Source organism: Acanthochromis polyacanthus, chromosome 4 (genome assembly GCF_021347895.1).
Source record: "Acanthochromis polyacanthus isolate Apoly-LR-REF ecotype Palm Island chromosome 4, KAUST_Apoly_ChrSc, whole genome shotgun sequence".
NCBI lineage: Eukaryota > Metazoa > Chordata > Actinopteri > Pomacentridae > Acanthochromis > Acanthochromis polyacanthus.
Window position 1 is genome coordinate 43,324,767 of NC_067116.1, and position 14,193 is coordinate 43,338,959.

The 14,193-nt window shown below is 44.6% G+C and overlaps 1 protein-coding gene across 7 annotated transcripts in view; it reads left to right on the top strand.

Moving 5' to 3' along the window:
- Positions 1-246: 246 nt before the first annotated feature.
- The window catches only part of elavl4 (ELAV like neuron-specific RNA binding protein 4), a 99,667-nt gene continuing 85,720 nt past the window's right edge, over positions 247-14,193 (top strand). For 2 of the 7 annotated variants that reach the window (XM_051947370.1, XM_051947371.1), the window contains exon 1: positions 1,640-1,807. In XM_051947370.1, coding sequence (XP_051803330.1) covers positions 1,676-1,807 — 132 coding nt within the window. In that variant the 5' untranslated portion in view covers positions 1,640-1,675. Of the gene's footprint in view, positions 972-1,639; positions 1,808-14,193 lie in introns of those variants that run through there. The other 5 variants (XM_022199576.2, XM_051947369.1, XM_051947375.1 and 2 more) reach the window with 4 other exon arrangements.

Sequence of the window (14,193 nt, forward strand, 5' to 3'; positions counted from 1 at the left end):
ACAGCTCCTAAAATGATAACCGATTAATCCTGGCTGTGGATTCAGTCCAGCTTCTTTAAATCTTCCCACACATGTTAAAAGACACAGTGGAGAAGAGAGGAAAATGTGAAAGATAGGAGTGGCACGGAGAGAGGAAGGGACGTGGCGGCGATGGTGTCGCTGCTGCTGCTGGAACAGTCTTCCCACCTTGTGGTTGCACGGTGAACTGTAGCTGCTTGGATGCAATAGAGGCGAGGGGGTGGTGGAGGGAGAGAGAGTGATGCATTGAGGGATGGAGTGAGAGAGGAAGGGAGGGAGAGCAAAAGGAGAGAGCCAGAGGGAGCGATACAGAGAGAGAGAGAGAGAGAGAGCAAAAAGGGAGGGGAGTTTAAACTAAGTGCTATGTTTTGGGACAGGCTAATCTGCTAGCGAGCAGTGTGAGGATCGGAGCGTATTGTGTGAGCCAGTGTGTGGGGGACAGATAAGGGAGCCAGCCAGCCCGCCAGCCCGACCCACCAACCCACCGACTGCCTGACTGCTTGTTTTAATGTGCTGACTCTGGGGAGATTTTTTTTTTTAAAGACAGCATATTGACTCCTTTAGACGTGCGCGGAGACCTTGGGCACAAAACGCCACCGCCGCTACTACTACTACTACAGCCACAGCCAGCAGAAGAAGTGCATCAGCAGCTGATCAACAACAACAGCAAAAAACAGAGAGAGAATAGAAGGACTGAAAAATCACAACTCCAGAATCAGAAAATTAAAGAGGATTCGTTTCCCTTTTTTTCCCCCCCAATTGATTTTTTCTTTCTTTCTTTTTTTTTTCCCCCCTGTTCGCGGGACTGACTCCCAAAAGAGAGAGGAAAAAGAAAAGGGGGGAGAACTGAAGAGAATCTGAAAATAAAAAGGACAGAACGAAAATAACAAGCACCGAATCTGAACATGTTCGAAATAAGCCGAACACTCAACGCCGCTTTGTTGAGCAATGAGGTAAAGATATTTGGATTTTCTTCTCCACGCCTCACCTGTGTGTGTCTGCTGCCAACCATTCTGTCATGTGTTGTGTGTCCGTGTGTGTCTGTACACTTGTGTTTTTTGCTCGTAGCCACAAGGCAGAGGATGATGATTGATAACAGCAGCTGTTTATTATATTTCTCCCAGCCTGACGGTTGGTACAGGAGGAAAAATGGGGGGGGGGGACTGCTACGCTTCTCACACTCATCCTGCCGTGTGATAACAAACGGAGAGCCAGCGCCGAGACTTTACATCCCCTCTATTGTAACCAAACCATGGTAGCCATCAAGCCCATCAAACGCAGGCGTTGCTTGTGCGAAATTGCCCACCTGGGGCTAAAATTGTACGTGTGCCTTCGTGTGCGCGTACAGTATGTCCGCAAGTGCCTCGTGCACGTTCACACATGCATTCGTGTGAGAGCAAAGTGCTCTGTAATCCCCCCTACCCTCCTCATGTTTTACCCCCCTCTACTCCCTCTTCTGTCCTTTACCATTCTCACCGTCCTTCCTACCTGCTGTTATCTGCTCTCCCTCCCTTCTCTCACACCCCCCCTCTCTCTCTTTCTCTCTTTTCCTTCCTTCCTCTCTCTCTCTCTCTCTCCCTCCCTCTCCCCTCTCCGTTCTCCTCCCGTGTCTCCCCCGCGTTACGAGTGCTGTGTGTTCTGTGAGCAGCATCTCAAGATGATGGCGAGGTACGGGCAGCTCTCGGGACTAGCAGCCAGTGGCGTGGGCTCCGTCCCCGAGACGCACTCGCCGCTATTTCCCAGGGATCTCCTGTCATCGCCTGCCCAGATGGGCTACAGGTCACCCCTGGTAAGAGGATAGACAGACCGATATGTATTTATATTTATGTATATCTCCAGCTTCCTTAATGAACACCAGAAATGGGAGGAAAAAAAAGATAGTGTGTGTGAAAACTGTGCGTTGAGGAAAAGGAAGAGAAGAAAAAGGGCAGGAAGAGAGCAAATCAATTGTGGGATTCTGCCTGTATCCCCAATGGATAGTATTAGTAAATATTTACATTGTTATGTTTGTTCAATTACGAACGCCTACTCTGTCTTTAGCCTCTGCCAGTCAGACTGTTATCAAGGGAATTTGAGGTGTTGGTGTGTGTGCACGCATGTGTGAGCGGGTATTCGTGTGGCTAATATATTTTTGCTGAATTTTGTCAACCGTGCTGGGTGCTGCGGTGTTTCATATTTATTTTTTTTTACACCTGCTCCTTGATTGTGAATTTAATTTCCTGCCGAATTAATAGACAGGCTTCAGCACTACACTTCATCTCCCATTTCGTAACTTTCAAAAACAGCCTCGGAAAAGGAAAGAAATAATAATTCGACTCACTTAGGAGATGCACGTTTAAGATGCGCAAATTTAAAGTAACATTGTGATCATGGAATCAATTAAATTCCAATCAGCATCTGACAATTTGTTTGTTAGCAAACAGAGCAGCAGCTACTGGAGATAGACAGGACGTTCTCTTTTTTTTCTTCTTTGCACTGGAGTCAACATTACTCTGCAATTTACATAGAAAAGATTACTTCAGGGGGAAGGGAATGAGAGAGAAAAAGAGGCATGAGAAAACCCTGAGCGTTTAGGCAAAAGCGTTGTAAGAAAATCCCTGACTCGCCGCATTAAAGCGACATGAAGCTGTGGGTGTCTAATCTGCTGTGGGCTCTTCATTGGTTCGGCTCCCCTTCAAACTGGCTCAGATCCACACCCCAGAGCCTCCCGGAAGCCTTCATAACCCACTGTCATGCTGCTGACTGTACCCAAGGGTTTCCGTCAAGTGTATGCAAATGCATGGCGGGGATAAGCAGCGGAATGCGTCCGTGAGGAGTTGGGCTTCAAAAAAAATGTCGTGCAGTTTTTTGGGGGGGTTTTTTCCCCTTTTTCGCTTTGAATTCTTGCGTGAGTTCAAAGACATCTGTCCAGTGTTTTGTTGTTATTATACAGAACACAAAGCACAGCGTGTCCCACTGCCCGTTCACGCTCACGACTGTGTTATCTGCTGTTTGCATAAAGCTGCTGGACCATAAAGTATTTGTTGAAGCCAGTGGAACTAATTGGCTGAATTTATTACGTAAATACTATTGACACGTTAACATATTTAGATGAATCTCAACCGGTCGATCGCAGGGTGGAGCATTGGGATCGGATGACTAGTTGCACATTACATTGAAATTAACAGCACAGAGTGTGAATAAAGTGCAGCGTAAATGCAGAAGAAGTGCAGACAAAATTAATATAATATGGTATTGATAACTGGAGTCACTGTGAGACGTTTCATTTGTGGCGAAATGCTTTGGTAATGGTTTATTTCGAGGGATTTTGCACATTTGTCATCAGTGTGTCGCTGGTGATGAGGCATGTTCCTGTGTGTGTGTGTGTGTGTGTGTGTGTGTGTGTGTGTGTGTGTGTGTGTGTGTGTGTGTGTGTGTGTGTGTGTGTGTGTGTGTGTGTGTGTGTAAGTGCATATCGCTGTGTATTTGGTGGAGAATGTGTGTGTGTACGTCTGTGCATGATTACCCCGGTTAAAAAAGACCATCGTTATAGTGATTAATGGTGCCTTCATTAAGCACAGCGAGATCATTTGCATATATTAGATAAATGTGCTGGAAGATTCTGGTGGCTTTGGTGTGTAAAGCCTCAAAAATAAGCAATTTTTTTTGTTTGTTTTTATGTCGGTGCCATCAAAAAGAAAAACACAATTCTACAGCCGCAGCGAAACATTGCAGCATTTGTCAAAAAAAGAATTCATCGCTCATTTTGCCTCGTAATCACTGCAACAGCGATTTAAAACTGAGACACTGCATTGTATTTACACTTATCCGTACTTCTACACATTATACGACTGCAGCAAAGTTTACCATCACTTCCTCCTCGACAACACAGTGCATTAGTGTTTGTGCCACATGTCATGTCTTTGCCTGTTTATGTCTTTTCAGTGTTCGGTGCATTCAAAAGAGCATTCTGTGAATTCACTTCTGCACCCATTAGAAGCCAGGAGTGCGGAGAAGCGTACAAATAATGAAATTTAAACTGAAATTGTTCAGAACGAGCGTCCGCAGCATTGGTTGTACAGCTGCAGGATGACCAGAGCGAAAAACAGTTTAAAATACACACGTGAACGTAAAGCGTAACCGCAAATTATCCCGTTTTTCAGCCACTGAGATCTAATTGTCAAAAGCCCACATCTAAAAAAACCTGCAGTGCTCGTTGCTTCAGAGCTGAATGCTGTTAATTTGTAGAAAGCTCCACTGATTACCCACTGCAGGCAGCTGCCGTTCTCTCTGTGACACGAGGCTTTGTTTGACAACTCCAATCTTTTTTCTGTTTCAACATTTAAAAAAAAAAAAATGTAAAAAAGGAGGGTCGCATTTCAAACCTGCATGAAGTCGTTCATCATCACCACAACAACAGAAAGAGGGAGGAAGATGAAGGAGAAGAAGAAGGGGAGGTGGCGTAGTAGCTGGTGTGCAGCTACGGTATATTAGCAGCCAGGAGATAGTTAGAGGTCATCTCTATTTCATAACAATGATTAGCTCCTTCCATCTGCCACTCGCTGCTGCATTTCCCTCCTTTCCTTGATTGCAGTGTTCTCTATATCCAGGAAATTAGTTCATTTATGCTCCACAACCCTGCTGTCACTGAGGCACAAACAGGTGCAGCAGACGGAGCGACGCCACAGAGGGGGGAAAAAAAGAGAACAGAAAGATGGAGATACGTGCATGATCGACAGTAATAATCAAGTACAATGGCGGCTGATTAATGCAAGGCTGAGGGAAACTAAATTGTGCAATATTTTACTGGCATGAAGCATGAAGTGATTCAAAGAGTCCAAAAATATTCCTGCTATCATTTCATCCTCTCTCTCTCTCTCGTTTTAGCTGCAATCACAGTGGTTTTGATGCAGTGTGTTTGGCGAAGCTTTTTAGCTATAGGGTTGCAGTAAACAAAGACACGCTGCTCCTCCCTATAGCAGCGTTTTGTGTGTGTGTGTGTGTGTGTGTGTGTGTGTGACCGCGGCGTGTCGGAGGATTTACACGCGACATCGCATGAATGTGTGCGTGCATCAAGTCATGTTTGCACTTGATATGAGCACATGTGGTGTGTCAGTTACGGGGAGAGAGAACGGCACTGCGAGGGGGGCCTGAAGGGATGGGATTTGTTGGAAGAGCTGCGTGCATGTGTGTGTTTGTGTGTATTTATATATATATATATATATATGTGTGTGTGTGTGTGTGTGTGTGTGTGTGTGCTGGCCACCAGTGCTGCAGGGAGGGCCTAGTGATCAGCAGCTGAGCCTGTGTCCCGCTGGGAGCCATCACTGCAGAATGGAGCAGGTGTCTGCAGGCTCATGCACAGACAAACACACACATCCATACACACCGTCACAGACACACCAACACTGTAAAGCTACTCCCTCTAGTTTTTTTCCACCCATTTTTTCCTCTCACCGTCTCCATTTTTTCCCCCCCCTGTGCATCATGCCATTTCAACCCATCCTCGGGGCGCCTCTTGCGTCACAGATGACCGTTATTACCTAATTGATTCTTACTTATTTCTCAGGACAAACAATAGCGTAACCCCTGCTGCACCAACGCCCAGCCAGAGGTCACCTCCAGATTTCCCTTCCATACAACACGAGCGGCGGTAACGAGTCACTTCAGCGAGCTAATTACTATCGAGGCGGGCAAAAGAGCACAACCGATGTAAACAAAAGGGTCACACCCACCGCCACAGCAGCAAAGCGGAAGATTTGAACCAGCAATTATTCCCCACACCGACTGACAGGCCCTTTAATGCACACATTAAAATAACTAAATCATCATAATTACTACAGTTTTTTGTAGCAGTGGATTAAACATCCACTGTGGGCCTGTGAATTCTCCTCTACCTCCACTCTGTGCCTACGTTTGTACAGTTCAATAGGTTGAATAAAATAATCTTGCTTCCTGCTGTTCATTTTTCTTCTTTAATTCAAAAAAAAATTCCCAGAGCTGCTCTTTTGCTCAGTAATATACAGCATTTAATTTCAGGGACAAATTCGTTGCCTCTCTTGGACAATGTTTTCACATCCAGTTGCAGTTATTTCATTTGGCTTAAGAGGATAAATATGGAGGGGGAATAATGAAACCGACAAGACTGCGGAGAACGTGGCATTGTGTTGTCAAATCTGGTGTGTGTTTTATTATGTGCAAGCAATTAATGGGGAGAAATAGAAACAGCAACTATTTGACAGGCCAATTCAGAGCAGAACAGCTAATTCGGTCGACATGTTGTTCCCCTTTAAAAGAGCAGTTTGAGGTGCGAGTGTTGGCTGTGTGAATTAATTATAAAACCGACAGCGATATCGAAATGTACTGTGGATACGTCAGCTTTATAAACCTCCACAAAGGAGGTATTAGCCAGTGCAAGCCTTTCACTGACCCGTCTCCGTCTGTGATAATCTCACTCAGATGGCTTCAGCTCTCCTTGACAAAAGACACAATTTCATACCACAAACAAAATCTTGAAAAGAACATTAAATCATCTTTTTTTTCCCCCCCTTCTGAAAACAGACGCCCATTTCGTAGGTGAGCACTCCTGAACCAGACAATATGCGGCTCTCGTGTTTTTTTAAGGGCGGCGATGTGAGGAAACGTGCCTCATTGTTGGCAACTCAGCGCCTGTTGGTGCAGAGCTGACAAACGCTGCCGATACTTGAGTGATTGTCTGCGTCTGGGATCCTGGCATGTTGATGAACAACGCCATTTTTTTTTTTGTTCTTCTCCTCTCAGAATTGATAGTTTCAAAGCCGATGCGTTTTCATCGATTCGCTAATTGCCGGGGATGAGGCAAAGTATCTGCTGTCACCATGAATAAATGATGTACGGCTGACTTGTGCGTTAGTGCAAGAGGAAGAGTGACCGTTGAAGTTACAGTAGCTTTGTGAAGGTGTCTAATACACACTGGGAAAAATGAAGCAGTTTTAAATATGGCATCCCTTTTTTCAGTGGATTAGCTCATAAAAGGCAAACTGAAGAGTTTTTTTTTTTTCCCCAAGCAAAGGCTAACGCTAAGTGGCTCCTCTACAGAACCCAGACATGCAACAACAGCAGCATCATCATTATATGCTAACCCCTCACTCCCATTAATAATAGATGCATTCTAACAGCAGCATTCTTGCACCAATACATTAGTGACAAGACTGTAAAGCAAACTGACTTACGGGAATATACACAGAACTTGCGTCTGCATTAGAAATATTGCAGTTATTTCTACCTCTGTTTCCGCAGTTTTACATTTATCTGTGTTTACTTCACTCAAAGCAAGACTGATGCCTTTTCCACACAACATCATGTGATCTTCTCGGCGGAAAATAATTTCTGGAGTGTTTGTTTTTGACTAAAAAGACTCCTTTTTTTCTCTCTTTAATCGGCAGTGTTTCAACAACATGTCTCTAAGCATGTAGGCATTTAAAGTGAAACCCAGTGGGTTTATTTTCTCTCTCTCGTCTATTACCCACTTGCTTTTCCTCAAGCATGAGAAAAGGGCGGTTAAGTATGAAGTGACATTTGGAGAAGCTGGATTTGTGCAGCGTGGGCATGTTTTGGTGCACAGTGCCGATGGCCAGTCCAATGAAGGGACTCTGGATGTGTCTAATTTCTGAAAGGTTATTCCTATTCGAAAGTGCAGCCATTTATGCAGAGCTGATGGTGTGAGGCTCCTCTTGAGGCCTCGTGTTTGAGGTCTGAAAAGCAGTAAACGAAGACTGCAGAGAGAAACGCAACCGCAGAAATGACAGAAATAAATGATATGAATAAAAATCTCTCATGGACCTCAAGTAGGAAGCTCTGTGTGCTTTGTGTTGCTGTAGTGTGTGTGTGTGTGTGTGTGTGTGTGTGTGTGTGTGTGTGTGTGTGTGTGTGTGTGTGTGTGAGTGGGGGTGAGTTGTGATTAAAGCCTCCACCAGATGGACCACAGCAGTCGCCCTGTGAGCATGGATGTACCCCGACCGGGATCAAAAGCAAAACGGGCTGCCGTCCTCGCTGCCCCAAAGCCCACCGCTAAAACCCCCACGATCCACTGACCCACCACACTGCAGCGCCGCCTCATTTCACACACATTAGAAGCCACAACGTCAACAAAAATGAAAACGCAGTGTGCTAGCCAAGTCATCCTACCCACCTCTGACTCCAAATCTATACCTTTGCATGCCCTATCCATCAGTGACAGCTAACAAAGCTAAACTTTATGATCAGTGTAGGAGCTGCTGGCCTGCTGAAGTTGAATGTCACCCCAAGCTGCGGACCACTCTGTTGTCCAAATGGACACTAATCCACCAGAGTCCTGTTGAGAATACGCTCTCGGTGCCAGAACACATGCCAGACTCAAAAGCGAATGCATAGCTAAGCCTTTTCTGGGCACCTACACAAACCTTCTCTCTGATTTGTGTTGGGCTGCAGCCTCAAAGACCTCAAAGACCATTATCAGCATCATCTCTTCTGTAGAAACACACAGAAGCCGGTGCGTTTTAACCCGTATGTTCCTTCAATGGAAAGAGCAGTTATCTACATGAAGTGCGTTGAATTAAACCGACAAAAAGAGCAGCGTGTTTCTGCGGTGTTTGCATAGCGACTGAGCGAGCGTTCGCTCTCGTATTCCACAGACAGAGCGTTCAGTCGCAAGCTTTCAAACAGCCCCGCTGTCACATCTCTGCAGTCTGCAAAGCTCCAGCCATACCGAACAGCTTTGAGTTAAAGTTGAAGAAAGTGGCTGTGACAAATGCAGCACAGCCTTGTTCCAGGATCAGCGTGAAGAATTCATTTCTGATCTATGGAGTCTCTGTCAGGAAGAGTGACACAGGCAGGGGTTAAGCTTGACTGTTTATCAGGGAAGAGGATGTAGGAGGAGAAGCTACAGATAGATTGGCTCAATGTGGCCACAAAGAATGCTTGTCTTTAATATAGTTTAACAGACGCCATTCAGGGGATCCTCTTCCGTCTCTGGGCACCGTGAATTCACACATTTGTTTAAAAAAAACAAGTGAAAAGATCATCCAGTGAGCAGTAATTAACCCTGCATTGTCATTAATCACTAGTTTGTGTGTGTGTGTGTGGGACGTCTGTAGCTGTGTGAATGGGAGACTGATATCAATGTTGAGCAAATCATTTGATTTTGTTGGGACACAAGACAAGTGTGATCATTTCTGTGCTCTATAAATGCACCCAAGTGGCAAGTCGTTGCACTGAACTGATATTTTTTTCGCAGTCTGAGCTGCTATCATTTAACATCATCTGCCCTCAGTGGTTTAAATAAGTTGTTTTGTGTCTGCTCGTTCCTGCTTAAGGACGAGAGATTTCTTTTAGGGAGCAGCTTTTGTCTCCACAACTGCTCCCCTCTGTTACTAAATTGTCACCCCGCTTTTCAGCAACAAGGAAAAGAGGCGACTTTGACCCAGTGTACAGCATCAATGCAGGTGCACGCATGCATCCCTAAGCATGAAATTACCCCCCAAAAAAACATTTATCCACAAAAATAAAGCCCCCTGCTCTGAACACCGAGAGCAAAACGGCAAAAGTCAATCGGGTCCAAAGCGGCAGTCGTTCTCCAGAAACAGCCGCATGTTATCGTGTTAATAGCCGTCTGGTGTCTGGGCCTCGCCGATGCGGAGTTTGTCGGGCGAGTTGAAGGCTGCGATTCTCATTTGTTGATTGTTACCGGTAGAGGGTGGACACCTGCCAGGAAAGAGGCAGTCATCAGTCTGAGTAGCACAGCAAGATGCTACTTCTGCCAGAACTTCAATAGAGCAACTAAATCTATCCTTCAAGGGCAAATCAAAAAGGGAGCCTAAGTAAAGCACGGCATACTGAGAAGCATGCACCGAGCTTTTTAAATGCACTACGGCTGCTTTGAATTATGGGATATTTTGCATCGGAAATTAACCAGGCACAATAAGTATTGCGCCGTTCCCTCATAGCTCGCTTAAAATGCTGTTTTGTCTTCAATTACAGTGCTGCTGCCACGCTGTGTAGTGGTGATAATTCTGTTTCAGACTGTTTTCTTGTCTTATGTCCTTGGTTGCATTAATTTGCTCTGAACCCCGAGAAGTAATTGCGAAGATTAGGTTTTTTTTGTTTTTTTTCCTCCTCGAAACAAGTTTTTTTTTCTTCTCTTGTTAATAATCAAGGTATTTTCTTTCCAGCACTTTGAGGTAACACCTCAGCTGGCATTTTCACTTCTCCTCCTTTAAATAGAAGTCTTATTATGCAGAGTGAAACATAAGACAGGTGTTGAAACGCTGCGTCTGACAGTTAACAAGACTCAAACCAAGAGCAACCACAATTATCACTGTCTGCACGCTGCATATTCAAACCAAAGCTGCTATGCTGCACACACCATTCTCTACCTGCTCTTTCACACTTGTTATCAGGACTCGGATGTGTTAGCTGCTAGCAGAGCACGGCGTGCATTTACGTTACTGCAACCTTACGTATATTTATTAGAGATTCAGCAGAAACAGACAGATTTTTTTCAGGGAGTGGCAGAGATCTTGTGCAAGAGAACCAGAATGAGAAAGAGAGTAAGAGGGACAACACAGGCTGCAGTTAATCCATTAACGTCTGTGACTAGGAGGGGTTTAGGGAGGAGAAGCCGGGCAGAATAGAGGGCAGGAGGAGTTCATGACAATTAGCCAGCGCTCTGCTTTTCAAAATTAGTTTCCACAGGCTGGACAACACTCGACGTCCAAGCTGCTTTGTGTGAGAGGGCGGCGTGCTTCATAGGATAAAATACCGTCTGTGCATACGTGCGTTTGTGTATGTTCGGAAGCAGCCGTGCTGGAGTTTGTGTGCATTTTGTGGATGCGAGCCAGAGCCAATAAGCGAGATGGAGTTCCACATTGCTGACGGTATGGCTGCCTCTCCTGGGTTACAGCCACAAAAGCTTTTTAACTTTCAAAACTTTGCGAGAGGAGAAGAAATATCATTTAGCTCCTCAAAGAGCTATTAAGCATCATCTAAAAAAAGGCCAAATAATGCATCCAATCAACGCTGTGCACTTCTTTTTCCTGCAAAGCCTTACAGAATGGAAGGCTTTTAATAGTTAACATTAATTACTTCTTTTGCATTTATTCAGCTACATTTTATGTGTGCATAGACATAAAATATAAATAGAAAGAAGCCATATCCATGAGATAATAAGCTCGGCTGCAATATCACTGACATCCAGACCAAAAAGTATCTCAGTATGAATTCTCCTGAATACCTCAACAACCACTCGCCTCGTGTGCCCACAGACGATATTATAATGTGTATCCATAACTAGTACATGGCAGCAACATGGTTCCATCTTTGCTGTGCGTCTGTACGTCGCTGCTGCATAACACAACACGCTGGAAGGAACAGATTGTGTTTATAGCTAATTTACTGAGTAGTGGTAGTCACTCACTTTCATTGCTTTCTAAAATCACTGTCCTGTAGAGCAATCTAGTGAAATGACACGCCGAGGCAAAGACAACCGCGAGAGACTATTTTCACTTTCAAATCATGTTCTCATTTAGAGGAAAAGGTTATTTGGATCATATTACAAGGAGAGAAAACAGCCTCAAAAACACCGTCCATTATGAAATAAGAAAATGATCGCCCACTTTATTTCCACCGCCTCGACAGATCAACAGTTAAAAGTTGACAGAACACAAAAACACGAAAGAGTGATTTGTGTGCAAGTCACCGGCTTTGTTTTCTGCACCGGAGGGAATCGAAAAGCAACAATAAAAACATGGGAATATTAGAGGCTGTGGGGTGGAGAGAATGTCTTTTCCAGGGTCCACGCCAGAGCTTTTATTAAACTCAAAAGGTCAGAGCAGGAGGATAAAAGCCGGACAGAAGACTGAGGGTTTGTTGCCTGGTACTATTCAGCTGCAGTTTTTTATTTTTTATTTTTTATTTTTTTGCTTCTCTCTGCTCTGGTGCAGAAAAAGATAAAGAAGTGCGCAACAAAGGGAAGAGAGACAAAGACGCACTTCTATTTTAATCCATTTTCATTATGTTTCATTCTGCGTTACTCTCCCTCTGTTTTGTTATATACAGTGTGATCGGTACAAATCTCCAGACTGCAAGTGCCAGCATATTTTATTCTATCTGAAACAATAGCGAGCGTGTTCAGCCCATCTTCCCCTCCAGTGTGGATATATTAAAAAAAGTGTGTGCATGTGTGCTGCCTAATTGAGGCCGTGGTGAGGATTCTCATTAGTATGTCAGGCACATGGTTCCGCTGGGCTAGCTAGCTAGCTGTAGCTAACCAGACAGGTGGAGAGGTCAGAGGGGGGAAGCAACGAGACGAGGCGGCTTCCCTTCCCTTCCCGGCCTCATCATTCCTCACACTTCCTCTTGTTTTCCTCCTCGGTGTGCTCATGTGGGAGCTAATTTGAGTGTACGGTTGAAATTCACAATTGTATATATGGTGTAACTTTAGGCGTCGAGTATATGCTGTATAGCGTTTGCAGTGTGGGATTACAGCAGTTTACGTATGTACACATCAGGGCTTTTAGTGAGTTACAGAGGGCATCATTTGGCTCCAGGATTCAGACACTAGCAGCTCATAGAGGACGCTTGCTGTTTTGCAACGAAGCATCCAAAAGTGTTCTACAAAGTTCAGCCTGCCAATAGACCCTTTATTTGTTTACAAACATTGTGACGTTTTTTGTGGGCGGGGCTTATGCTGGAGGCAAAAGCGGAGCGAGAAGTCAAGCGGGACTGGGAGTATATAGTTTGCGCTGGGAGTTTGCGCTGCAAACTCGAGCATTTTTAACCCATTAAACTTCAGTGTACCGCCGGCAGTACACTTACTAATTTGCATAGGAATTTAAAGAATATCCGAAGGCTGTAAACGCGATTATATAAACATTATACGCCGATGGAAAGCTTAGATTCTCATGAATCCACAGGTATAAACCACTTTCAGATGTGATTACCACAGCGGGTAATATAAACACATTTGTCCAACAAACAACGAATATCCATCCATCCTTTCTCTGTACACGACTTTAACGCACACAGCGCGACTCACATTTCCGGGTTCATTATTACACACAGATGAAAATATTCCACAAAAAACGGCCATAATCCAACCTTTTACATCCAGACGACACAAGCCAGTAAACTATTTTATTTTTTATTTACAAATAGAATATTAGCGATTTTTTGTACTGAAAATGGCTGGAATTGACTGAAGCTGATCGTCTCTGTCCAGTCTTTTCGCCTCAGTGCATTTAACCACAACTATCTTCGTTCCCTCTGAGCACGAGTGTTCGGTGGATTCCTATAAAACTCTAATTTGCGTTCGCCAATGTCATTCCTCCTATTCTGGCATCCAAAAACACAGCAGGACGACATTTTAGAAAAGTCGATAGAGCCTAGTCCCTCAGTCTTTCGCCTTTCGGTCACGGCCGCGGGCTTCCTCTTTTGCCTCCAGCTAAAGCTGTGATGTCATTCGTGACGTGGGTCATTAAAGGGTCTATCGGACTGCAGCTAACAGTTGTTTTAATTATTCACTCCCAGAGAAAAGCAGCAGATTTCAACTATTTTCTGTTGAGATCTCACATCATGTAGCTCCATTATTAATTGAACTCCATCTATGTAACCTTGGCCGGGAATCTCGTATCTATTGGTTTTCACACCTTTTGCATTATAAATAGTGTATCGTGATCCTACGCTATGTCGAGCCGGAGATGGAGAAGAGCTTTAATGGATGTCCTGGTAGCTCCCTCAGCTCTCACACAGCTGAGGAGCAACACAGCATGAGGCCTGACTTGTGTCGAACACAAAGGGAAACTGTGCGATAATGTGTTAAGATGTTTTGATCTCTTGGCAATTCGAGGATGTAACCGGTGTGATATGAAACGAAGCTACGTGTTTCTATCCACAGCATAAGGGGCTTGAATGTGTGAGGCTGCGAGGAGCTGCCGCGGTTTGCATGTAAATATGAATTCATATGGATATACGGTGTAGTGCTTCAGTGTGTGAGGGTTCATGCAGGTACGGCCGCCTGCCAGGTAACTGTGTTAAAGGAAGCAAGAGCTCCCTCTTCTTGTCTGCCTGAGATAGGAGGCAGGTGGACAGAATCAACCTGAGGCAGGTTTCTCTCCTGGGTTTACTTCTCATTAATATTCATTGCAGCTTAATAAACTTCAGCAGATATTATATTATCATTAT